Source organism: Cervus elaphus, chromosome 20 (genome assembly GCF_910594005.1).
Source record: "Cervus elaphus chromosome 20, mCerEla1.1, whole genome shotgun sequence".
In the NCBI taxonomy this organism is placed as follows: domain Eukaryota; kingdom Metazoa; phylum Chordata; class Mammalia; order Artiodactyla; family Cervidae; genus Cervus; species Cervus elaphus.
The window spans coordinates 114,633,718-114,661,129 of NC_057834.1; the positions used below are offsets into that span (position 1 = coordinate 114,633,718).

Sequence of the window (27,412 nt, forward strand, 5' to 3'; positions counted from 1 at the left end):
TACCCATCAAGCCAGCCTGTAGCTGGTGGCAAAATATCTCAAGACATTTTAAGCCCAGAAAAATATATGAGAAATATGTTAACCAAGCAAATTAAAACCAAAACCTCCAAGGGTAAAATCTTCTCAGATTTGAAATCCAAGACCCTCACTTTTTATTAATTCTGTGCATCATTAGAAAAAATAAAAAGTAACAAATGTAAAGATTTGTTTTATTTCTACTGGGGTGAGGAGGAGGATAAATAAAACTGTTTTCCAATTTGCTCTCCACTGTATACACACATATCCACACACACACATACACACATACACACAACTAAAATACCCCAACAAAAAACAAAAAAACCATGAATCAAAAACCAAAAGACCCTCAAACTGCACCAACACTTCATATTTTGACCAAAGAATAGATCCTGGGAGGAAGTGCAAAATGCAAAATTAAATGACCAAAAACTGCTGAATAAACAGCATTATTAATATACAAAATATTTATATTACTGAACTAGTAACAGTTGATGTTCTCCGTGTCTGTAAAACTTTGGAACCACATAGCTGATTTGTTAAATCTAGTCCATGCCAGCTTCCAAAAATCAGAAAAGATCTTAGTTAGCTTCATTCTTTGATGCCTCATCAAAATTTTCTACGAGATCTGAAAAAAAAAAAAAGTTAATGAGTTAAATATACAAAAAAAAGTAAATGCAATCCCTATCTTCTGGCTCAACAAATACTGCTACCAGAATTAGCCTGAAAAGACACAGGACAAGAGGCGGAAACGAATTGGGGGCATTTCACTGATAATGGTTCAATTTCTGCTTAAAATAGAAACCTTAAGGAAATGTTAGTCCTTTTTTGCCTAAGCAAACTACTAAGGTGAACAGCGTTTTCATATGCCAATCATAATTTCTACAGAAATGCTATAACGTAAATTTATAATTACAGTGATTCCAATTTAATAAAGGTATATTCTAACTCAGTAAATGCAGCAGAGCTTTGTGTGACGATTTCTGATTCCACATTTTAAACGGGAGGATTTTTTCTTTAGACTGAACGCACATCATTATGAATCCATTTAAATTCACAAGCTCACCATCAACAAAAAACTGAAATATCATCACAGTGAATTAAATGAGATAAACAGGATGCTAAAAGTCTTAAAACTAAAGAAAGGTCACTTACCTGGAACATCATCCTCCTCCTCATCAATGTCTTCTGGTTTTGGGGTTTTGCTATCCAGCACTACAAAAAGTTTACTTTAAAATTAGTCACTGAGAACAAAGACCTTTATGGAACACTTACAATGTTTATCTTTTTTGCCTGTCTACATAGTTTATAGAAACAAATCTTACATAGCTGTTCAGGAGAAGCTAAATATTGTCTAATCTAAATGCCATATTTTCTATTTAATACAAAAATTAATAGAAGTTTTGCTTCTTTAGATATACACTCAATATGGTTGGCAATCTCAATGTGTAGTGAAGGTACAACATGCAAAATGGAATAATTTAGGCGAGTTTAAATAAAAACATTATAGTTAAATTTCTTTTCCAAATTCCATATTCTTCAAATAAAAAATTCAACATTCAAGATTTTTTTCTATCTCATTTGGCATAAAAGTATCGAGCTTTGTAGAATGAACACTGAAATAAAAGGCTCTGATTTTCAAGAATGACAAGACAGATTTGAAACCAGGACTATCATGGACATTCAGAACTTACAGTTGCTGCATTTGTAGTATAATCAACAATATTAAATGAAAATACAGTTCTGTGTGATATCACTATCTTCTTGTTATTAGTCAGAAGTAAATACCAAATCAACTATTTATAAAATAGCCTGCAGATCCTGGTACTTTCCTCTTAGGTAATTACCTCCCAACTCTCTATATTACTACTAAATGTATCCGAAGAGTCTATAGACTGCACTCCATTAATCATTAAAGGAACAAACTCAAAAATTTATGAAGCATACAAGTAACATTATAAAAGTAAAATTTATGAACAGGCAAATCCTTTCAGCATGACATAGATACCTTTAAATCATTAGGTTCTTTAAGTAAGATGAGAAGGGAAAAAGGCACTACACTGAAATCTCACCTTGCCGAGGGAACTGTTCAGCTAACTTCCTAAGACTTGTTAAGCTGTCAGCACCAAGCTGACTTAATATTCCAGGAAGCATTTCTGTGATTGGTTTGGCTTCTGCATGGCCGGTAATTGCAAAGGTGTTGGCAGAAAGGGAAGCTTGGACTTTGGGATTGTTGAAATGAATAACTGTCCCATCATCTTTAATCATGTTCACCTGTATGATCACAGAAAAAAATGTATTTCACATATTTGGTACAACTCAAAAACATCTGTTTAAAAAACAATTAAAAACAATTCTTGTTTTTTACCTGGTAGGTGGTTTTGCAATCCCGATGTAATAATTATCTAAGCAGTGAATTTGGGTGGAAAAACACCCTAGCAACAAAGTAAAATGGTGTTTATGGCACAAATTACTAGAATGGTAAAGAAATAATCGCTTTATTATAGAATCTAGATTCTATTATTTTGTTGTTATTGGACGTGCCACATGACTTGCAAGATCTTAGTTCCCTGCCTAGGGAATGAACCTGGGTCCAAAACAGTGAAAATGCCATGTCCTAGCTGCTGGACTGCCAGGGAATCCCTAGAATCTAGATTTTAAATTCAAAGATTTCTACTATGAGAAGGAAGATCATGCCCACATTTTTTAAAAAAGGTAGTTATCAGCCAAGAATTGGCTTCTTAATGAAATTACCCGTTACTCAATTTACACTATCAAACTAAATCCATACAGATACTACTGTATCTGTACAATAGTTAGCATCTTACTTATGGAACAGGTGGTAAGGAGATAATAGTGTATTGTAAAAATAACCACTGAAAACCCATAAAGAACACTCAGAAATTTAATCAATCAGGGTTTTACTCTTGAATACCTAGTAAATTTACAAAAGTTTCAACTTGTTTTCCTCATGTCATTCTTTGTAGGAGATTTTGTCCGTTCCTCTAATCCTTTTAAGTAAAGCTTCTCAACAACCTTCAATAACCCTTGTAAATGACAAGAAGTTCTCCCACTTAGTTGTCTAGCCATCTGAACATTTATCAGTTACTAGGAAACCCTTAAAATCATCTCCATATTCTTTCAATAGCTTTCTTCAATATGAACCGCTTCAGATTTAATCTCATCCATTGCTTGGGACTCACTGAAAAGGAAGGTTGAATGTGTGTGCACTATGTAAAATGTTATTTTTCTCTCTCACTTTTGCTGTGTTTTAGTAGAGCCCTATGTATTATATTTGCATGTAAGTTAAATGTGTAAATAATGTGATTACACTATGCAGTTGACTTCACTGGGTAAGTTACCTTGGTGGTAACATGCTTATTAAACAAAAAGATTAGGAGAGTTAATTCTTGGCTACTTTAGAAGCATTTCATGGTCCATCCAAAAACTGCCCTTGTCACAATCAAGCAGAGATGCTGAGTGTTCTCCATGGTCAGTGGAAGTGGGCTTTTCTTCCTCAGAGGTGATCACCACCACTGACACACAGCACCAGAAAGGAAGGGGAAGAAAGGGGCTTCTAAATTTCAGGCAAGACCTGGAACACAGAGAAAATAAAGGCAAGTCCCCTAGAAAACTGTAACTAAATCCCACAAATACTATACAGAGTAAGCATTCAATCCAACTGAACAAAAATCATGAGTTAAAATTAATTTATGTTAACTTTAGAAAAAAATAAACTATGTACTTCTGAAGATAATTATTGTGTAGGTAGAAAAGTTCAATGAAAAAGTAGCTTAAAGTATGAGAGGAAAGGCGTGAGCAGGCAGCAGTGGCAAAGTAGATGTGAAATGGGATGCTTTTCTCGATCTGTCCCAGAATCACATAATTTTAGTATGGGAAAAGAATAAAGATATGGTAGGACTATGTTTTTCCAAATCAAGACCCATCACTTAACTTAATAAATGACTTCTATAACACTACCAGGGGTGAAAAGTGTCTCAACATTGGAATATGAGATATATTTTATTTACAAACATTATAGTCACAAGAGATTTAAAATCAGGACTGCTCAAGAAAAGTCAGGCCATATATTTGTTGAACTTAGAGGTCTCCTAGTTCAAATCTCTTGTTAAAGAAATAAATACTAATGATAAGAGTTCTTGGTTAAGCAATACTGTTGTTCAGTAAGCAATATACCCAAGGACAAATAACCGATTATGTGCAAACTCAGAACTTAAACCTAGGTTTCCCAACTTTATATTTAGTTTCTTTTCTATGATGTCATTCACATTCTTAAACACCTATTTGTCTATAAAAATTCAATTGTGTGGCACCATAAAAGCTTGTCAGAGAATTATTCATCTCAGAGTACAGGTTAAGTAACAGCAGATATATGAATAATATATGCCATATCTATTCCATGTCAGATTGTAAAATAGAAATTTATTAATGGTTGTTTTAAATGAGGTTGTGTAAAAGATGTAACTTCATGAATAGAAAGGTCCAGAAACAGGTGGAGAATTTAATTTTAGAGTAGATAGAATGAAATACTAGAGGTTATAAAGGCCAGAATCTTTTATTTCAGTCTAACATTCCTTCCCCTCTACTGAGCAAATAACATGGTTATATAAGGCTCCTAGATACAGGCTATTAGAACTATCAAAGGATTAATTATTGAGCAAGTAAGATGAACAAGACACTTCCCAACTCTTTTAGAGGCAAAAGGAAGGATAAGGAATTTGTTGAATTAACAAAGCAAACTGTATGCATTTCATATGAAGACCTCACTTTCTCCAGTGATTTTACTGCTGTTTGGTCTACGTTAAATCATACAACCTATATATAGTATAAGGACAAGGAACTGACTGTTAAACTAGATACCATACCAGCTCTCAGGTCCCTTTTTCAATCAATCAAGTATCCCCTTTATGTCACAGTGCTTTTTCCACTTAACAGGTAGCTGAGGTAAAGAATGCTACTTGAATTAGAGAGGAAGAGGCTTTTTTTTTTTTTTTTTTTTTGACCCCAGTTCAGAACTCCAGATGCCCTTGCTCTTATTTTTCACTCGAATAATACTGACATGTTTTGAAGTTACCAGAAACTACTACGTCCTCCCATGTATAGTGTATTTACATATGCTGTTTTCACTGTTTAGAAGAACATTTTCCTGCTTCTCCACATTGCAAGTTCCCATTTATCCAAGACATGGGTCAGGTGCTTCTTTCTATGTGAAAACTTAAGGTGGTTTATGTACCTTCTGACTTCATGAAAACTGATACTATACAAAATTATCTTGTAGTATAATTGTGTTTGTAATCTTTGACCTTACTAGAAGAGGAATTCCTTGAGATTAGAGGTCACTGTCTTATGAGACACAGCATTCCCTCAAGTGTCATAACAGTCACTCAAATTTGCTGAATGAATCAACACCTCTTATACAGCTTATTCTGAAATCATGGATGCTATCAGACCTCAATACCTCAAATGGTAGATGAGGGGTCATGTTAAGGTTTAGAAATAGCAACAATAGTTCCTCCAATGGAGATTCCCAGAACCTCTGGGGCTATTTTTAGGCCTGTCTTTTCCTACTGTTCTGCCCTTTCTGAGTGAGCCCAAATGCTCTACAGAATCCAGGCAACTGCTGGGTGGCCCAATTATACTATCAAAACCTTAGCAACCCCTGCCACTGCTAGCCTTTGAATAGGGTACATACATTAACCACAGCAGCCTTCTAGATGCTTTACTACACGGTGGGTAAGTTTTTGTGGCTATAAAGAAGCTTACAAAGTTATAATTGATCCCACAGCTCTTGCTGGTAACTGCCCTCTCAGTTCAGAGAGGAAATTTAAATTCTGCTATGTGATTTTTTGTGTGTGTGTGTCTCCAAGTCCCCATTAGGCCAGTTCGCTGCAGTTCATAATTGACAGCTGTCTTAATATCAAGTTTTATTGCTACTCCTTCTTATATGTAGTGGTACTTAAATGTTTATCAGAAAATTAATCTTCTATTGTCTTCCTGTTATATTTTAATGGAGGTGAAATAATAAACATTTTAAGAATAAGGCACATAAGTGTCTGGATTTTGTAAGGCTAAAGGATGTCAGATTTTGAAGATTATGGCCTCTGCATTCCCATAAGTCAGCATCTTTCACATTGAATCCTTCTAAGCTCTTGCTTATTTCTGGCTAGTATGAGGCATAACCTATTATTATTGATAAGAGTGAAAGTTAACAGATATCATTAGACTATATGATAATGCTGGGATCATTTTCCCTTATGCTCTAGTGGCAAGAATCTGATGAGATGGATTCTCTGTAGCTATGCTGTAGATAGTGTAAAATGGCATACCCTTTCTGAAAATCAATTTGGCAATATGGATGAAAAGTTCTAAAAATACTAATGATCTTTCAGTCAGTAACTACATTTCCAAGAATCTGTCTGGAGGAAATCAGAAATGAAGATAAATATTTATGTATGTATGAGTCTAATATGGGATTCTTTACTATCACAGCATTATAATGCATAATAAATAAGAAAAAATGTTAAAATATGCTATGTTCACATATTGGAATATATACAGACACTTAGACTGATGCTTAAGAGTTTTTTACTGACAGGAAACAATTTTTATAATACTATTCAAAAATGGAAGGGTTTTAAATTGTACATCTAGCTGTAGTCTCAGATATGTTAAGTATATATGCATATAAAGATGGGAAAGAAAGACACTAATAATAATAATAATAAAGACACAACTAATAATAATTATTTCTGAGTAATGGAGCTATGATTGAATATTAATATTTTTTCATATTTTTTGTATACCCCTAACTTTCTGTAAAAGTTATAACTGGGGGGGAAGCTGTTTTAAAAACAAAAGATGTTTCTCAATAAACAAGTGGATAATATGTGGTATTACCCACAGAATGGAATATTATGCAGCAATAAAAGGAGTAAAGTTCTGATACACATTAAACACACATAAATCTTGAAAACAAGCTAAGTGAAGTAAGTCAGACATGAAAGGACAACTATTTTATGATTCCACTTCCATGAAATATCTGTAACAGGTAAGACAAAGAAAAAGTAGGTTAGAAATTATCAGAGGCTGGGAGAAAGAGGAATGAGGAGTCATTACTTCTAATGGGTACAGAGTTTCTTCTTTTTTTAAAAAAAGTATTTATTGAGCTGTGCTGAGTCTCCGTTGTAGCACTTGGAATCTGTAGTTGCCGCATGTGGGATCTAGTTCCCCACCCAGGGATCGAACCCAGGCCCCCTGCATTGGGACTGCAGAGTCCCAGCCACTGGACCACCAGGCAAGTCCCCGGGTACAGAGTTTCTATTTGGGATTATGAAAAATTGTGGAAATAGACAATGGTGCTGGTTGTAAAACACTGTGAGTGTAATTAATGTCACTGAATTGTATACTTACAAATGCTTAAAATGGAAATCTAATTCTGGAGCTCTCCAGTGGACTGATGAGTGTGAACTTTTAAAAGCAACCTATATGATTCTGAAAAAAAGTGGTCCCAAGACCAATCTGAGAACTAATGAAGCAAATATAGTAATGACAAAATTTTGTGGAAATAATAGTTTCAGTGAGGTGGGAAAGAAAAGGAGACACCAAAAGAAATAAGGATAAAACAAAGGAGGAGAAAGGGCAAGAAGCAAAGCACAAAATTTTAAGGAGAGTGTTGGCAAATGCTACAGAGTATCAGTGAAATGATGATGAAGAGGAAGCAGGATAACAGGTGAAATCATCTGTAAAAGAAAAAAGGAAAAAAAAAAAGAAAAAAGGAAAAAAAAAAGAAAAAAGAAAAAAGGGTAGGGCATTCCCTGGCAGTCCATATTAACAAACTGAGGAATAAAAAGCATAGGACATCTCAACAGATGCTGAAAAAGCTCCTGATAAAATTCAACATCCATTTACATTGAGAACTCTCCAGAATGTGGGCATATAGGTGACTTACTGCAACATAATAAAGGCCACATATGATAAACCCACAGTTAACATCATACTCAATGGTGAAAAGCTGAAAGCATTTCCTTTAAAATCAGGAACAAGACAGGGATACTCACTCTCACCATTTTTATTCAACATAGTTTTGGAAGTCCCAGCCACAGCAATCAGAAAAGAAAAAGAGAAAAAAAAGGAATCCAAAATGGAAAAAAAGTCATAAAATTGTCACTGTTTGCTGATGACATGACAGTAGTATTCAAAGAAAATCCTAAAGATGTCACTGAAAAATTACTATAGCTCATCAATGAATTTGGTAAAGTTGCAGGATACAAAATTAATATACAGAAATCTGTTACATTTCTATACACTAATATGAAATATCAGAAAGAGAAATTAAGGAAACAATCCCATTTACTATCACATCAAAAAGAATAAAATACCTAGGAATAAACCTCCCTAGGGAGGCAAAAGATCTATACTCTAAAAACTATTATGATGCTAATGAAAGAAATTGAAGATAACACAAACAGATGAGAAGATATCATATTCTTGGATTGGGAGGCCATACTTGTCAAAATGACCACATCACCCAAGGCAATCTATAGATTCAATACAATCCCTATCAAATTAACAATGGTGTTTTTCATGGAACTGGAACAAAAAAATTTTTAACTTGTATGGAAATTAAAGATCCTGAATAGTCAAAACAATCTTGAGGAAGAAGAATGGAGCTGGAGGAATCAAGCGCCTTGACTTCAGACTACATTACAAAGCTACAGTAATCAAAACAGTTGATACTAGGTTTCCCTGGTGGTCCAGTGGTTAAGAATCTGCCTCATAATGCAAGGGACACTGGTTCGATCCCTGGTCCAGGAAGATCCCACATGACACAGGGCAACAAAACCCATGTACCACAACTATTGAGCCCATACTCTGGAGCCCATGAGCTGCAATGACTGAGCCCATGCACCACAACTACTGAAGTCTGTGCACCTACAGCCCATGCTCCACAACAAAGAAGCCACCACAATGAGAAGCCAGTGCCCCACAAACACAGAGTAGCCCCTGCTCACTGCAACTAGAGAAAGCCTACACATAGAACGAAAACCCAGTGCAGCCATTAAAAAAAAAACTGCATGATACCGGCAAGAAAACAGACACACAGATCAATGGAAGAGAATTGGAAATCCAGAAATAAACCCACGCACTTTTGGTTAATTAACCTATGACAAAGAAGGCAAAAATATACAATGGGAAAAAAGACAGTGGGAAAACCGGACATCTACATGTAAAAGAACACCATATACAAAAATAAACTCAAAATGGATTAAAGATCTAAATGTAAGACTGGATACTATATAACTCCTAGAGGAAAACCCAGGTAGAACACTCCTCAATGTAATTTCAGCATTATTTGTTTGGATCTGACTCCTAGAGTAATGGAAATAAAAACAAAAATAAACAAATGAGACCTAATTAAACTCAAAAACTTTTGCACAGCAAAGGAAACCATAAACAAAATGAAAAGGCAGCCTAATCAATGGGAGAAAATATTTACAAATGTTATCAACAAGGGATCAGTTTCCAAAATAAACAGCTTAATATCAAAACCAAAACAAAAACCAAATAACCTAATCAACAAATGGACAGAAGACCTAAATAGACATTTCTTCAAAGAAGATATTATACAGATGGCCAGAAGGCACATGGAAAGATGTTCAATACTGCTAAATATTAGAGAAATGCAAGTTAAAACTACAATGAAGTATCACCTCATAAGCCATCATTAAAAAGCCTACAAATAATAAATGCTGGAGAGGCTGTAGAGAAAAAGGGAACCCTCCTACATGGGAGTGTAAATTGGTGCATCCCCTATGCAGAACAGTACAGAGGTTTCTCAAAAAACTAAAAATAGAGTTACCATATGATCCAGTAATCCCATTCCTGGACATATATCTGGACAAAACTCTAATCTGAAAAGATACATGTATCCCAATGTTCAAAGGAACACAATTTACCAGAGTCAAGACATGGAAACAACCTAAACATCCATCAACAGATGAACAGATAAAGAAGGTGTGGAATATACACACAATGGAATATTACTCAGCCATAAAAAGGATGAAACAATGCCATCTGCAGCAATATAGATAGACCTAGAAATTGTCAAGTTAAGTGAAGTAATTCAGTCATTATATATATGACTGAATCACTCTGGTGTACATTTGAAACTAAGACAATGTTGTAAGTTACTATAATTCAATTTTTTAAATGGTTAAAAAATTTTAAATAGTTAAATTTTTTTTTTTTAATTTTAAATGGTTAAAAAAGGATTTGCACATAGGGAACAGAAAAAAAGGTTAAAATGGCAGATTTTATGCTATGTTTATTTCCACATAAAAATGTGGAAAAACAAAAAACCAAAAAAGCAGGGTATTTGGGACTTCCCTTGTAGTCCCATTGTTAAGACTCCATGCTCCACTGAGGGGTATGGGTTCGATCCCTGCTTAGTGAACTAAGATCCCACCTGCTGGCAGCACGGCCGAAAAAAAAAAGGCAAGATATCCAAAGAAACTAAGACTGCCATGTAATAATAAGGTCAATGGGACAGAGTGCTCCTCTTTAATTCTCCTGCACTCAGAGCTGTACACCCATTGCACCTGACGCTCTAGGTTGAAGGAAGAAGGAACTACAGTAAGGGTCAACCAGTAACTTTAGGAACTTTAAGTCCTTTTGCTGTACAAGTGGTTCAAGAAAAGGAAAATACGAACAGTAAAACTTATGTGTACAATTACAAAATTTAAATTCCCAGTCCTAAGTTTTCTCCTGAGCTCCAGCTCTCTATGACTAACTTCTTGCTAAACAATTTCACCTAGAATAATCAGTATCTCTTACATTTAACAGGCCCCAAAAAACCTGGGATGTCCATGGGAGTCAGCATGCTATAGACTATAAATGATGAATAAACACAGTTCCTGCTGTCAAGACTCTTGTAATCAAGAGACTACGGCAAACACACTACTTGGTTAATAAGAAAGTAATCATACCTTACAATATGAGGTGGTAATAATAAACATATTCTAGCAGAGCAATTTAAGTTAAGGGGAGTGGAAGGACAGAGAAAGTGTTGATTATTATGCCTGGAAAGAAGGGAAGGTTTCACAGGGACAGAGTATACCTTAATTAAGATAGAAGCTGTCCTCTGAAGATAACAGTAAAACTCCATGAAGCAACTAAAGCATCTGAACCAGAGAAGCAGATTTTTGGTGACATTTCTTACCAAATACATCAGATAAAATCAATCGTCTCTGAGAAAAGAAAACAGATTCTACTTTTGATAGATTCATGTTATCACCAGGGTGACAACACCGTCTCTATATTCCATCAGATTACTAAAGAAGCAGCACATCTAAGTATCTTCAACTGCCATAGAACGTAAGAATTTTTCAGGAACTGAGTTCTGGATTATACTCTCAGAGTTCACATAGGCATTCCTTCCTAAAACCTGGTTAGTTACTTGGCTTCTTTGTATGAAACAGTCTTTGGCACTCCCCTGCCCCTTTCTGACAGCTTTGGATTTCTGTCTTTGGTGACAGATCAAAGAAATCTACATACAATTAAACCTATTACCTCAAATCAACAACTAATTAATACATAAAGATCAGTGAAATCCCTCTTAATTCAAACAGTCCTTTAGCTTTTACATATTTGAAGAGGACATAAATTAAGCATTAGGAGAGGAAAAAATAATTGCCAATACTGAAGGCCTAGAAAGTAAGGTTGGAATTTTACTAGGCAAAAGTGCAATGAGTTTTTGAAACCCACCACTGATCTCTCTGTGCCCAAGCCACCAAACTGATTACTTTCTACTGGTTTGATGTTTTGAAGGTCAAAGGATAGAAAACATAGTAATGTTATTTTTGTCTTAAAATGTTGCCATTGCTATCTTCTCTTACCATTCCTATCTGCTCTTTTCAAAAGTTTTTATCTACTTTCCTTAAATTGCCAAAACCCCAGAAGATAGTATATTCCAGAGTTTAGCACTTTGAAAAAGTTCAAAACAGCCCAAACTGTAATTAATGTGTTTATTCTAAGACATATATATTTTTTCCTATTTTAATGTTTCTGAAAACTGCATGTTTTCATGTATACATTTAAGGTAGTAGTTTCTTTTTTCTGTTTTTAAAGTTTTTAAAGTGTGTGTCATCATTTTCTTGAAGAAAAAAATTGTTTAATTATAGTAACACAAATGTAATGTTTGAGGCAAACCAGATTATATACTAGATATGCCTAAATAAAATTATTTTAGATCTGCAAAGTGTTATATAAAGTACAAATATCTTGGTTCTCAAAAAATCAATTTTAGAAAGAGGGAAAGAAGGAAAAAAGTAAAACTTCCCATTTTAGGCTCAAGCATTCAGAAATTTTATAGCTGTTACTTCATGTTGTTAATTTTCTTTACCTGTATTTTCTCTATATAACTAGTCTGTGAGGACTGGAAGACGTCACTTGTGTACCCATATGGAGGTAGGGGTGCAACAAGAGTGTGTACATGTCTACTGTTGCTATTGTTTCCAGTCGTCCAGTTGTGTCTGACTCTTTGTGACCCCATGGACTGCAGCACACCAGGCCTCCCTGAACCTCACTATCTCCCTAAGTTTGCCCAAGTTCATGTCCATTGCATCGGTATATGCCTATATGTGCCATTAATTTTCTGTGCAACATTTTGGAGCTATGACTCCCCAAACAGAATTGCATTGGCAACACCAACAAAAATGAATTAACAATATAGTTTAATATATGCTGTAATAAAATTAAATACAGGGCATTATGGAGGTACGTAAGAAAGGCATCTAACCTCTCTGCATAAATGTGTATGTGTGCTATCAGGAAGACTTCTGGGACAAAATAACACCTACATTAATATCTGAAAAGGAGAAAAAGCAATGTCCTTAGAAATACTTTTGGGAATTTCATTTATCTATGATGGTGTAAGTAATGAATTCTGCATGGCAGGTACTCAATAATACAGGATAAGGCAGGTACTGTCCCTTTCTTTGGTGGGACTTTGGAAGAATGGAGAGGAAAGAGGAGCAGGAGGAGAGGGAAAGGTCAAGAGTGGGCCTAAGTGTAACTAAGAAGACCAAAGCAAGATAAATCAAATGGATAAAATGAACTCCCGTTTTGACATACTTAGCTCAAATCTGGAATTCAACACTTACCAGCTATGTGATCTTGAGCAGGTACCTGACTCTCTTAAGTCTCAACTTTCTTATCTGTAACCAACAATAACTAATTCAAAGAGATACCGTGGAGCTGAAATGCATAATACATATTTTGTTTATCTGGCTAAGCTGACTAATTAGTTTCCCTACTAGATGTTAGGCTCTAAAGGACAGAGACTATGAATAATATCTTATGCACCACTGCCTAGCAAAATGCTTGGCATACAGCAGATATTCACTACCATTAAATATTCAGTATGATAATTTGAACTACAAAAGTACTATGACCTCAGCACAGCATTATAATTAGGTTTGATTATATTCGGAAGAGATCAGAGACTGCTAACTGACTGGTTTGTTACTTCACTATAAAACACTAAAAGTTTTATTAATTATAAGAGCCAGAGAGTTTTCCAAATCTGAACAAAATCAAACATTTAGAAAAGCATGCCCTTGGAGATAAAATCTATACTTCAAGGAGGTAAATAAAATCTTTTCCTCTCTCTAAAGAAGTATTTTCAACAAAGGGTGATTTGCCCCCCAAAGGACCTGCATCAAAGTCTGGAGACATTTTTGGTTGTCGTAACTGAAGATCTAGTGGGGAGACTCCAAGAATACTGCCAAACATCCTAGAATGCATAGGACAGTTTTCACAATAAAGAATTATTTGGTTCAAAGTGTCAATAGTGTTGAGATTGAGTGGGGAGGGGTAGGAGTTGGGAGGGTAGAAAGATAGGCAAAGATATAAGATTGCCTAAACACTTATTAGTAGGTTAGGTTTAATATTATCAGAGTTCATGTCCATTATTGCAACTTTTTTTTTTTTTTTAGTGAAGCTGTAATTTTTAAAGAGAAGCTTAGATTTGCTTTTTCTCAATTATGTCCCAGATAGAGAATGCTCTCTCTGGAAATTATTTTAGGTCAATGAAAATATATGAAAGTTTTTAATAGCTCAGGGGGAAAAAAAGCATTTTAAATGCTTAATTTCAAGACTTGCAAATAAAGTTTTAATACTTATCAGAGTAAGAATGCACAGCCATATCAAGCTATAAGGAAAAAAGATACATGTGACTTACCTTCCCTACTATTTTATCAGTGCATTAATTTTGAAAGTATAAAGCAGATTTAAACAATATATTTATTTGTTCATATATCCGTGATGGAAAGAATATGTGGCACTTTGCCATTTCACTGCCTTTTCTTTGTTACTCTTCTATTGCTTTAATAGTGATCCTCACCTCCTGCATTGTTTCTGATATACATTTTACAGCACATGTGCATTAATAATCCACTAAAACTTGTGAGGTAGTACTACACCTGGTAATGATGTAATGAAATCTGATAGTAGTTAAAATTTAAACACTATTATCAAAAATGTAATCATCAGGTAGAGTAGATCTAGATGGTAACAGATAACAAATAGTTGGTGTTATGATGATTTTTCTTGCATATCGATTTTTGGCTTCCGATCTGAGAAAAGTAGTATCATCAAAATAAAATAATTTTAAAATTAATAGTTTTTGAAATGGTCTAATAAGAAATGCAATTCATGTAAAGCTACTGTGAGAGCTTTCTGAGTAATAATTTGAGAGTCTGTGAAGAGAGAAAGGTACTCTTATGGGAAAAAAGTCCACCTTATTGGAATAAATCTTTGGGTTTCCTTATTTCTGTATTATTAGGAAAAAAATCTTATTTTACATTAAAATTAAAGAGTAGGTCCATAATTGTTATATATGCAAATATTGGGTTGGCAAAAAGTTCGTACAGGTTTTCCGGTAAGACAGTACAGAAAAACCTAAACGAACTTTTTGGCCAACCCAGTACTTTGAGTCTGAAAAGTATAATGAATTCCTTAACCATCTAATAAAATCATTTTTTGACAATCCAATTTTATACAGTAAGCAAATTCAATAGCTCCAGTCCTTCAAAAAGTGAGTATACGATTCATCTAAGCTGATATGTTACATTTGAAAGTCTGGATAATCATTTGTGAATGTTCTGTTTATCCACATAACAATTTTCAAAGTGATCATACCTCTTCAATACCAGCTATATTATTCACAGCCAGTTTTTTTAGAGAACTCTGAAGTTTTTTGTCATCAGCTGTAGCTGTTCTGTGTACCACCTTCTTCTTTCTGCGGGCTGTACCCTGAAAGATAACCAAACAAAAGTATTAGCATGCCATGCATTTGATGACTGTAATCACTTGTCTTCCTCTCCATAATATTCTTCCTAAACCTCACATAAAAAATTGCAGACTTAATAGTAATGGTTAAAAAGACTTCTCATAGTCACAGAGTTGTGACTGTCAGCCTAACTCAGATTTTTGAAGGTTAGTTTCTAGCCAATTTTTTTCATTCTTTCCAATATCTAGCCTCTGTCATTTTAACACATTGTTTCAAGTGGTTTCTAACAAAAAATTTTTAACTTCAGAATAACCTGAAGTATGCTTTACTTCAACTTTCCAACAATATAAGGAAAGGTTTTTATCTATCTACCACCCTCTAAAGATATTCTGAAACTTTGGAGATTATGACCTAACAGGTAAATGCCTATTATGTGAGTGTTCTAGAGCCCTAGAACCTAGGAATGAAAAAGATCAAGTTCTTACTTCAAGGAGCATACATTACAATGGGAAGGAAAAATCAATATATAAACAGATTAGATTATTTCAAACAGGATAAATGTATTAAGAAAAAAAAATAACATAGCAACAAGAATACTGGGTCAGGACAAAGCACTACTTTATTAGAATGCTCAGGGAAGGTCCCTCTGAAGAGGTGGCGTATGAGCTGAGACTTATGAAAAGATTTACGGGAAGAGGGATCCAAGAAAAATGAAACAAGAGTGAACCTGTCATTTCTAGACAGAGCAGACCAGTATGACTAGAATAAATAATGGGAAAGGTAGAGGAAAATGAAATCGGAAAGACTGATAAGGGCCAGATCACGTAGCCTAATGTGCCATGAGCAGGAACTGGGCTTTATATCAACTGCAATAGGAAGCTACTGGAAGGTTTTAAGCACGAGAATGGTTTGTTCTGATTTATGATTCTAAAAGATGACTGAGGTTGCTGTGGAAAATGAACTATAATGAGATCAGTCAGGAAGCTACTGTAGAAGTCCAGACGAGAGATGAGGGTTGTGGCAGTGGAGATAGAGCTAAGATAGTCAGAAGAACCAAAAGGACTTGCTGATGGACTAAATATGGGATATGAGGGAAAAACGGAATCTAGAATGATGTTTAGAATTTTGACCTGAGCAAATGGGTTGAAAATTATACTATTTACTGAGATAGGAAAACTTCACTTCTAAATGGATATTTTGAAACTCTAAATAATTTTTTCCATTGAAAAACTATTTAAGACAATGAATTAAACTCCTGAGCCAACACTACTCAGGAAATCAGCCTTATAAAGGGTAGGCAGGAGGCTTAGTCTCAGAAACTCCGGTGGGAGTGGAAGAGAGCCCCATGAGCAGCAACAGAGGTTGTAATGAAATCAAGTTAAAGGATGGACTAAGAGAGACTATTAAGATAGATGGCCATTAATCTGTGAAGTGTTCCGGATTCAACTGCTTGCTGGTTACAACTTAAATGATCCTTATGTACCTTAAAATCAACTTGTCTATAAGCTCATCAGCCCACCAAAATATTCTTCCTATACTTCCTAATTTTCATAGCTCTAAAACTAGAAATTTGGAGGCCATCCTAGACTCCTCTCTCACCTCTGTTCCCCACATTCTATCCATCATTAAGTTGTGTCATATACAACCCCTAAATTTGTGTCCCACGTACTACAAGCTGTAGCTTCTCCTCTATGCCAACTTGTTTTATTTCATTTTCCACAATGCCAGTATCAACCTTTTAAAATCACTGTTACTGTTTTTTCTTAAAATTCTTCAGTAGTTGACCTTGCCTATGGGATAAAATTCTAATCTCCTTAGTATGACACACAAAACTATGATCTGACTCTAAATTACCTGTTTCATTTGCTGCCATTCTTTATCCATTATAAACTCTAGTTGTAACAAATTAAAGCAAGCCATTCCACTAAGCATCATGCCATCCACTAAGCATCTTAGCATCCTATATGCACTTGCATGTGTGAGAATAACAATCTCCCCCTTCACCCTATCTACTTGTTCTCATACCTGTTGTTTCTTCTTCAAATCTCTGCTCAGTGATGACTTCCTTGACTCAGGTGCACCTTAAACTTCATTTTAATATTTACTGTTCTGTAGCGTAATTGTGCAGAGAAGGCAATGGCACCCCACTCCAGTACTCTTGCCTGGAAAATCCCATGGACGGAGGAGTCTGGTAGGCTGCAGTCCATGGGGTCGCTAAGAGTCGGACATGACTGAGTGACTTCACTTTCACTTTTCACTTTCATGCATTGGAGAAGGAAATGGCAACCCACTCCAGTGTTCTTGCCTGGAGAATCCCAGGGACGGGGGAGCCTGGTGGGCTGCCGTCTGTGGGCTCGCACAGAGTCGGACACAACTGAAGCGACTTAGCAGCAGTCGCAGTAGCAGTGTAATTCTGAGTGCATCTCCCTTCCAAGCTGAACTGTATCAAGAGCAGGAAACCTTGACTTATTTATCTACTGTGTGCTTGGCCCATAGCAGTTGCTCAATAAACTAGCTGGCTGACTGTGCCAACCTTCTGGCTTAAAATATACAATAGTGATGTGCTGTATCAAGCTCTTCCAGGTATGTGTTTCTTGAATAGTCCTAATTTTTGCACTGATACATTACATTACTTCCTGCTACAATGTGACTAGTACTTTAGCTACATGAATTTGTTGCTATGACTCTAGAGTCAGATAACTGTATTACTAGGAAAGAAGGAGAAAGTATTAATACTAGTTGTTTCTTCCCTTCCCCCTCTCCTGTTCCTATCCCCAGGAGCTATAGTTATTATCAAAGTAAATGACAGAGTGGGGCTGCTACACACTGTCCCACCTATCCCCTCCCTAGGTCTGAGGTAAATACTATTCTTGCTTTTCCTTTTACAAAGATTGTATTGAGCAGAGATAAAGGTAGAATATTCTCCTTGAGCCCAGGGTTGGAACTGAAGGGAATCAAAGATTTTCAGTGATCAGAACTAACTCTCCCTTAAGTTTCAAAGTACATGGAATAAGAATGCTCATGTTCACATTCACCAACACAGAAAAACAAGTAACAATTTGGGAGGAAAACCTAGCAATGAACAAAGGTACCATTAGCTTTTGCATCTCCCATTGTAAACCTAACTGAAGCAGTAGGGGTATCAAGTCAAGATAAGGTAACCTCAATATCCAGGAATATCTGAGGGTGGGTCTAACATAATAACAGCTGTCTTTTAGTAAGTGTCTAGTCTGTGTCAGACACTGTGAGGTGTTTTAAAAATATTACTCTAATATTTAGAAGCATCTTATATAGGATCATTTTTATTTTACAGATGCAAAAATGGAAGCTTAGCAAGATTAAATAATTTGTTCATATCATTTAACCACCAGAATGTTAAAAAGTGTCAAAGGTGGCTATTTCAATTGTACCCATCAGAGAGATATCTTCTAATTACCTATTTTAGATCTAGACAAGTTACTTTCAAATTGGAATGTGGTTTAATCTTGATTAATTTTAAAAATTTTAGATTTTCAATGACCACAAATCCAAAATAATAATACTATCTGGTAATAACACATTCTCCTATCAATTTTTCTTATGCCACACTCACCTTGCCCCCTATCCGGACCTGAGCCTGAAGTTTGGCTAACTTTTCTTGATTCATGCTGTTGGTAAATCTAGGGGGGGAAAAATAAATTTGTTAAAGTCACTGTTTTATTTACCAAAACAAAATAACTGTTTATACAACAGTACCTTCTGGTTCACTGAACCTGTAATATGCACCACCACCATAATAATATTGTCTATATTTTAAAAAATATTAATAATTTTTTCTAACTTCATAAGTCAGATAGCAAAAGAACCAAAATTAAGAAATACCAAGAGGGAGCTGTATATACAAACAGAAAACAGAATTGAGATTCAAAGTTACTTACTTGAAGATCCCTCCTTAAAAGTGTAATTCAGTACTTTGGTACTCAATAAAACCTAACCAATTCTAAAATCTCTGTAGGTACACCAGTTTCTTCCCCAAAGATTTTTACAGAAGAGAGCTGTTAGCAAATTAGCACAACTTTTTTTTTTCTCTCAAATCATATTCTGTATTATTTTTTTAAATCATAGAAGACAAAAGAAAGAAAAATCTGGACAAAGAAAAAAATTCGATAGGCTATCTAGCTGTCAAGATATGAGGTAGTCATGGCATCCTATATTCAAGGTTAGGTGGTATGTTAATAATAGGAAAAGAGAACCAGATTTTCAGACATTCGGTGCTTCTGCAGCACTTTCCACAGAGTTCGTTCAACACCTTTGCACTAACATAGTATGTCATAACTGTCAAGACAGTCTTGCACATAAGGTAAAATGCCTCCTTGCACAATTTGACAAAAACCTATCTCTGCTACATTAATATGAAATTTTGCAGGGAAGAGGGGAATCTTAAAAATAAACTTTTAAAGGCTAATCTTGATTTTGAAAACTCTAAGTTCATTATAAAGTCAAGAATCCTAGTCTGGTCAGCCCTTTCCTACTAAGGAAAAAAAAGTTCTTCAGTTTATAATGGGTCATAACATTCCACACTATATAAACAAATAAAAGCCAACGTTAAAAGTCTTATTTTACTTGTTCTTAGATCAACAGATCACTACTGAGATACAGCAGAGGGAATAAAGGGTAAGGCTGTTGTCAAAACTTTTTGGTTGATTCTCTAAACTCTTTATAAACATCTTCCAGATGAAAAAGATATTGTTTTCTTCATTTTAGAGATTAAAGAATCAAAGATTATGTAAGTACTAATCATTCTGTATTCTGACACTGTACTTAAGATACAAACCTGTGTATCTTTCTGCTTTAAGGGCGAAGTCCAGTTCCTAAATAACATTTAGAATTTACAATTCTTCAATCTTTACTCAGCACTGTATCACAATGCTCAAGCAGCTAAAAAAATTCTTTTATAGGAGTAAGTGTGAATAGAGTACAAAATCAAAAAGCTTAAGTGTGTGGCAATCTCAACTTAAATCTGACACTGACACTTAAATCTGACACTGACTTAAATTTGCTGATGTAAATCCCAATCTCTACAGTCAGTTTCTATAGTAAAGGACCAAAATTCACTGTCCTCAAAGTAATGCGGCCATGAAGGTGTAGCGAACTAACAAAGAGCCTAAGGAATTTTTTATTAAAAAAGGGGACAAGTGAAAATATTAGAACCAGATACAAGATAAACTTTTTGGGACTATTCTGCATTCTGAAGTATCAATCCCCAAGAGAAGAGATGGAAGAGATGCAAGTCAAAATAGAGCCCTGATCTGTCTGAAACAAAGCCAGAACAAAATTAACTCTTTAAATCAATGTGCAAACAAGAACAGAGTCCATTCTAGGTAATAAGTATAATCAAAAACTTGTTCTCAAGGAGTACCTCAGAGAAAAAGCATTCTAGGGAGGCTGGAAGTTCAAAGTTGGGAGGGGAAGAAGAAAAGTGGTTCTTTGTCTACTACCAGGTTGGGGTGCATGGAATTCAAGTAAGAAAGTGGACTGGATTCAGTTTATGAGAAAAGAGATGTCAAGCTCAGAATCTGGAATAGACCTCAAAGATCACCTGCTTTAACTCCCTGTTCCTCAATCAACCTTTCTTTTTATTGTACCTGTTATTTCTGTCCTGTATAGGATTCCATCTGAAATACTTGAAAGCAGGAGCAGGGTTTAAATCAGAAATACACAAAACAGCTCACATTCCTTCCAATTTAACAGAGTTGGAAATAAAAGTCCTCCTAGGCCCAGAAGGGAAAAATAACTCTTAAGGCCATGATTCGTGAGTTCTTCCTTGGGGATCCTAGGATCTTTTAGTCTTTTCCTCAAAGATGCAAGAAACGGTGCAAATAATGAGGTTATAACCAACATTTACTGAGTGCCTAAGTTTTAAGCATTAGAGTAGGCACTTACACACACCTCATTTTTACACGAGATAAAATAAATTCAATCTTTAACCCTGACTTTTTATTATGTGGCCTCTAAGAGAGACACAGGCTTTGGAATCAGAAGGATCAAGGATCTACTGCTTAGAGCTTCAGAAACATATTTTACTTCTCTGAACTTGTATTCCTTCCGTATTAGAAAAAGTGTAACACCACATACTTCACAGTATTTTTAGTTTTCAGAGTTAAAGATTAAGTTATCAAGCACAGGGTATGGCTCACAGCAGATATTCAAAAACTGGTAACTATTGTTACCACTCAAAGGACAGAGCTGGTACAGTGAAAGACCGTGGGAACGGAAGTTGAAACCACCATTCACTAGATGTGTAACACTGCCTGCCGGTCAATCATCAACTTCTTGACAGCCTACTATGCACCAGGCAGTGTGATAAGGCTAGAATGACGGGCAAGGCAATGTTTCAGAGAGGGTGGCAGCCTTGTAAACAAATCCTGTCATTACAAGGTGAAGAGCAATGCAACGGAATACGACCTCCAGAGCCCGGGGGCGGGGCTTGCTAGCCTCAGTTTCCTTAGCTGTCGAGTGGGAGGATCAAACGAGATGACAGCAGATAGGTGGTATAAAGCTCACAGCGTTATTGTTGTGAATAATGAGGAGTAACAGAACAGAGGCGGGGGACCACCTGCCTCCTGGGACTTGATCTGGGCGGCAACAGCGCTGGCCCGCTCGCCCCCACGGAAAGCGGTGGTGCTGGGGACCTTCCCTCAGGTGCAGACCCCCAGCTGCGCCGCCGGTAACCGACAGGCCAAGCCAGCCGCTTCCGCCCCCACTCAGCGCGCCACGGCGGAAGTGGCAGCACAAGCGGTTGGCGGGTGTCGGAAGAAGAGGGCGGGGGGAGACCGTGCGCAGCGGCCTATGGCCGTGGAGTGGCGGGACCGCCGGGGGTCTCACCTGAAGCAAGGAGGGTCCTCCAACACCAGCACGCGGCAAGAGCAAGATGGCTGCCTCAGTCGAGACAGAGAAAGACGAAGGCGGCCGCGGCGGCGGGAGTGGGACCCACGTGACACATCCTGCCCCGCCTCTCTCTCACCAGAGCAGCCTATCCTGGGAGCGCATATACGAACTACAAAGGCCAAGCCGCTCTGCGCCTCCCAATAGAAACGCGGCAGGTGCAGGTGGCCGCGCTGCATTCTGGAGCTTGCAGTCCCCCTGGAGTTCCATTGTGTCCGTGCCTGCAATTTGTAGGGAACCTGATAAAGGGGAGGTGTGTATTTTTGTTTAGGTTTGTCCTTTTGCCGGTTGTCTTTTCACTAGGCATTAAGTACGCACACGCACTGCCAAACTTAACTAGAGCGAACTCACTAGTGTGGGGACTCAATTAGCCTCCATTCCGGAGGAGAGACGGGACCTTGCTATGCATCAGAGAGGAAAACAGAAATAACCCAGTTTAAAAACAACAAAAACCAGTAGATTTAAGAAGAAGCTTTGCACTTCTAAGTACCTGCAGTGAATTATGACCTGGCGCCCTGAAGAGCTAGGTCAGTTTTGCAATGAGAGATTCCAAGTTTGGTTTTCTCGGAGCTTGCGTCAGTTGGTTGCATCATCCCTGAGAGGAAGAATTTAGGTTACGAGGGATAATAAAGTCCAGTGCTTCTTCTCTAGCAGGAAGGGGCATTCTTGCAGGCACGAGACCATGCACCGCAAAACAGGTTTGGCAGACCTGTGCCAGACCTGAGCAGTAACCTGAGAATGAAGTCCAGTGGTCTGCCTTTTTTTTTTTTTCTTGCGTTGGGGAAAGGGGGATCCGGAGCCAATGGGCAACCGGCCCACGGTTGGGAGCGGCTGACTTCACCGATCAGTAATTTGCGTAGTGAATATTAAGTGCAGTGGTTCTTGAGGGGGAGGGGCTGGCTTGGGGGGAACTTAACCAGCAACGGTTCTCCCGAGCCTCCTCCCCACCCCCACTATCTCGGCCCATCTTTTCTTTCTTGGTCCTCGGACTAAAAGTCCAGAACCCGGGGCGAAGCAAATAGCGCCCCAAAGCAACTCCCGCAACCTTCTACGTGATCTGCACCTTTAAAGTCTTACTCCGTCCCAAACCGGACCCGGGAGGCACCACCCACATCCGTCTAACATCACTTCCTTCAGGGTTAGGGAGAAAAAAAAAAAAATCTGGGAACGCGAGCGGCTGGGCTGATCCGCACTTGGGAAACCGCTCGGACCTTCTGGGACTTCGTCGGCTCTACGTCTGCTCAGCCCAGTGGCTCCGCGCACCTACCACGATGGAGCTGCGGCCTCGTCTCGGGGCCACCTGTTTGCTGGGCTTCAGTTTCCTGCTCCTCGTCACCTCTTCTGGTGGACCTAATGGGCTTGGAAAGGGTCAGACTGCATTCTTTTCTTAATCTTTACTTATCCTGGGCCCTAGCCCAGTACAACCCTCTTCATGTCCTAATACGATTCCTTTCCCGTTCTGTCTCTTTGGCCACGCTAGATTTCTTTATATCCTCTCTAACTGCTCCTGGAGTTTGGGGTAAGGAGTAGTGGTCTGGGGAATGTTGAGATGGGGAAGTTTTACTTGAGGCCTCCCTAAATTCTTTGGTTGGGATAAGAAATGGCTATTATATTTCGAAAAACATGTTTAAGAGAGCAGCATACTGCCTGACACCTCGTAGGTCCTCGGGCACTGTTACCTTCCCTCCCGGGAGAAATAGGACCTTTGGGGACCTGCATATTTGGACCTTTGCCCTGGGTCTGAAGATTTCCCTCCTCACGTCTTCCCTGAAGAGCTAGGTTACTGCCTCCTTACCTTGTAGGGAACAGCACCTGCATCCCAGGGAGCATCCCAGGGATACAAAAGGAAGGACTGGATGAAGGGTCACAGGTCTGATGTTAGACGGTCATCAAAAATTGTCCTTGGTGTGGTTCAGTGAGTGTGTCTGAAGAAACTGATGTTTTTGAAGAGTGAGGGGACAGTCATTATGAATGGAGAACAAGAGGTGTGACCCCCATACTCCATCCATCCCATTGTCTACATCTTTATTGGAACTCAGGGTTTATGCTTTTTCTAGGTGGTTGTGTGGTAGTGTGTATTTCCTTTCCCTTCCTTTTTTCTTTTGTTTTGTTTTTGTACTGACCTTCCTGTATGAAATGTCTTTACTACAGCCCTGCTGTTCTAAATTGTGTTTTATCCTCCCTTTGCACATTTATTGGTGGGTGATGAGATTGGGTGGACATTCAGTGCACCTGAATGCAGTCATGCCTTCATTCAGTAAATAATTTTTGATTACCTACCATATTCCTGGCATGATCCTAGGCACCAGGGATATAGGAATGGACAGGACACACAAGGTTCCTGCTCTCATGAAGTTTATGTTCAATTCAGAGAGACAAGAGAGGAGGTACATGAACAAATTAATAGACAAAATAATTTCAGCTAGGGATGAGTTCTGGAAACTGATGGAGTAGAAAGACTGAGAAAGGATGAGGGAGCTGACATTACTTGAGCTAGGAAGGTCAGGGGAGGCTTCTCTGAGAAGGTGATATGTGGGTTTCCATCTCAGTGATGAAACCACAGGGAATTCTGTTGGGCCAAAATGTTTTAAGTACTGACAGTCCCATTTTAAAGCAGATTACTGTAAAATTCATGTAAAATTGTAAGTACTGAAGGAGACATTAGCGTGTAGTATTAGGAGTGGGTTTAGATTTGAGTTTTAATTTACTCTGCCACAAACCAGTTGAGAGACCTAGGGCAAGTTGCTAAAACTTCTCAAAGCTCAATTCCTCATGTGCCAAAGGGGCATAATAACAGCTATCTCACACATGCAACAAATAATTACCCAGTTATTATTCCAGTTAACTGTGTTCAGTTCAGTTCAGTTGCTCAGTCATGTCCGACTCTTTGCGACCCCATGAATCGCAGCACACCAGGCCTCCCTGTCCATCACCAACTCCCGGAGTTTACTCAAACTCATGCCCATCGAGTCGGTGATGCCATCCAGCCATCTCATCTTCTGTTGTCCCCTTCTCCTCCTGCCCCCAATCCCTCCCAGCATCAGGGTCTTTTCCAATGAGTCAACTCTTCGCATGAGGTGGCCAAAGTACTGGAGTTTCAGCTTCAGCATCAGTCCTTCCGGTGAACACCCAGGACTGAACTCCTTTAGGATGGACTGGTTGGATCTCCTTGCAGTCCAAGGGACTCTCAAGAGTTTTCTCCAACACCACAGTTCAAAAGCATGTGTTAGGTGTAGGCAATACCTTGGAGTCACATATTCAGTATTCCTTGTTAGATGTTAAGCTCTGTGTGGTTGTTCCATTTACCATTGCTGCATAATAAACCACCCCAAATTAAGTGGTGTAAAGAAATCATTCTATTATGCTCACGATTCTGTGGGCCAGAAAGTCAAACAAGGCACAGTGTATCCCTTGTGTATCCCTTGGTCCCGAGTCTGGGGCCTCAGCTTAGCTGGTTACTTCTCCACGTGCATCGTCTTCGTGGGCTAGTGTGAGCTTCCTCACCGTATGACAGCTGGATTCCAAGAGGGAGCACCCTAAGAGAACAAGGTGAAAATACATGGCATTTTTGTCATCTAGCCATGAAAGTCATATAGCATCACTTCCACTGTACACTATGTCCAGTTCAAGGGGAAGGGACATTAACTACCTCCTTTCCATCCCCCACAGGAGGAATGTTGAGGTCACGTTGTAAAAAGAGCTTGTGGAATGGGAGATATTACTACAATCATCTTTGGAAAGTATGGTCTACCCAGTAAGTTAGGACTATTTCTGTCTTATTCATGCTCAGGAATATTTGTTGAAAGAAGAAATGAATGGTACACATGATCGTTGGGGTCCCTGACTTTTTTCAGCTCATAGTCTGAAGAGTGTCAGCACAAATAAGCAGTACACTGTGATGTACTGTCAGCAAGGAAATGGCAGGTAAATGTAGGAGTACATACAAGGGCAACTTGGTAGTGGAGGGGCTGTGAGGATTAAATGAAAAAACAAAAGGCATTTAATATTGTGTCACAAACTTAGAAAGTATTTATTTAATGCTTATTACTATATTTACCCAAGGCAAAATATTGACTTGTTCCTGAAAGGAATTATTAAGATATCAAACTTTTTTTTTTTTTTGGTATCTCCTGGGTATGGATTCTTGGAAAAGAGATTATAGTTCACCCACTCCACCTCCCAGAAAAGTGCTACCTGGAGCAGTGATAAGTAAGATTTCTTCCCAGAAGTTTAAGTAGATTTGACTCTTTCCAGATGATGGCCTGATAGTTTGCAGAGAGGAAGTACAGTGATGTGGTGAGCACTGGATAGGAATCAGGAGGCCTGAATTTTAATCCTGGTCAGGCTATATAGCCAGCTCTTGGCTTCCCTGGGGATCATTTATTAAATGAGAAAGTTGGACTAGAAATGATTCCTAAGAGTCCTTCCAGCTCTAATATCTTAGAGTTCTGAAATAATCTTGTTCTCTGTGTGCCCAGCATTTGGAACGTACCACCTGTCGGAAGAAGTGTAGTGATTAACATTTACTGTACATTTTGCTATATTCCAAGAACCGTTCTGTGTATTTTTCATGTATTGACTGGTTAAATCCTCATAATAACCCACTGAGGTAGATAAAGGATGTAATCATTTATCTATTACATTACCCATTACACATATGAAGAGCCTAGAATGGGATGCAGGAGTCACATAGCTAGTAAGTGGACCAGCTGAGATGCAGATTCCAGAGCTTTTGTCCTCAACAGTACACCTCTCCTGCTCTGAGTGCAGAGACTCCTTTGAAGGAGAAAAGGGAAAGTTATCAATGGGGGTGGTTCATGCACTCTCCTGCCTGAAACAGAAATGGATGACTTTGTCAAGTCTCTGAAATGACCATTTGGCATTGACACGTATGGAGTGTTTACCTTCCATACTGTGTCCTATTCACATTCACAACAAGCCTAAGAGACAGATATTTTTGTTAGTCATATTTCACACACATGAAAACAGCAAGTGGCTGAATTAGGACTTGTTTGAGGCATACAGACTTTATTTAGCCATGGTGTTATTCTACCTCTCAGGTACAGTGTTCCTGTTTCAGAGGCTTGGCTGCCAGTTCTGACACTTAACCTTTTGTTCTGTCAGCTGCGAAAGGGTGGGTAATACTTTTCTGATGTCCTT

General features: G+C 37.8%; 2 protein-coding genes across 4 annotated transcripts in view; one reads left to right on the forward strand and one right to left on the reverse strand.

Annotated features, from left to right (window-relative positions):
- Positions 1-192: 192 nt before the first annotated feature.
- Positions 193-22,320, reverse strand: BTF3L4 (basic transcription factor 3 like 4). Of its 3 annotated transcripts, XM_043875906.1 has the most exons (7): positions 22,193-22,220; positions 20,142-20,178; positions 18,921-18,987; positions 15,238-15,351; positions 2,091-2,292; positions 1,174-1,233; positions 193-646 (listed from the first exon to the last, which is right to left on the reverse strand). In XM_043875906.1, the coding sequence occupies exons 3-7, from the start codon at positions 18,972-18,974 to the stop codon at positions 600-602; spliced, it is 477 nt and encodes a 158-aa protein (XP_043731841.1). In that variant the 5' UTR covers positions 18,975-18,987; positions 20,142-20,178; positions 22,193-22,220; the 3' UTR covers positions 193-599. The 3 variants fall into 3 exon arrangements, with proteins under 3 accessions (XP_043731841.1, XP_043731840.1, XP_043731842.1); XM_043875905.1 differs by lacking the exon at positions 20,142-20,178 and having other exon boundaries at positions 22,193-22,303; XM_043875907.1 differs by lacking the exons at positions 18,921-18,987; positions 20,142-20,178 and having other exon boundaries at positions 22,193-22,320.
- Positions 22,321-23,375: 1,055 nt separating this feature from the next.
- Positions 23,376-27,412, forward strand: part of TXNDC12 (thioredoxin domain containing 12) — a 30,798-nt gene continuing 26,761 nt past the window's right edge. The window contains exon 1 of the mRNA XM_043875904.1: positions 23,376-23,620. Within this exon, the coding sequence (XP_043731839.1) occupies positions 23,524-23,620 (97 nt within the window). The 5' untranslated portion in view covers positions 23,376-23,523. The remainder of the gene's footprint in view (positions 23,621-27,412) is intronic.

Coding starts and splice junctions, on each gene's coding strand:
- BTF3L4 (XM_043875905.1), bottom strand. CDS start 18,974: ATGAATCAAGAAAAGTTAGCCAAACTTCAGGCTCAGGTCCGGATAGGG. Junction 2,293..15,237: donor ATATAGCTGGTATTGAAGAG/GTATGATCACTT, acceptor GTGATCATACAG/GTGAACATGATTAAAGATGA. Junction 1,234..2,090: donor TGAACAGTTCCCTCGGCAAG/GTGAGATTTCAG, acceptor AACTTTTTGTAG/TGCTGGATAGCAAAACCCCA.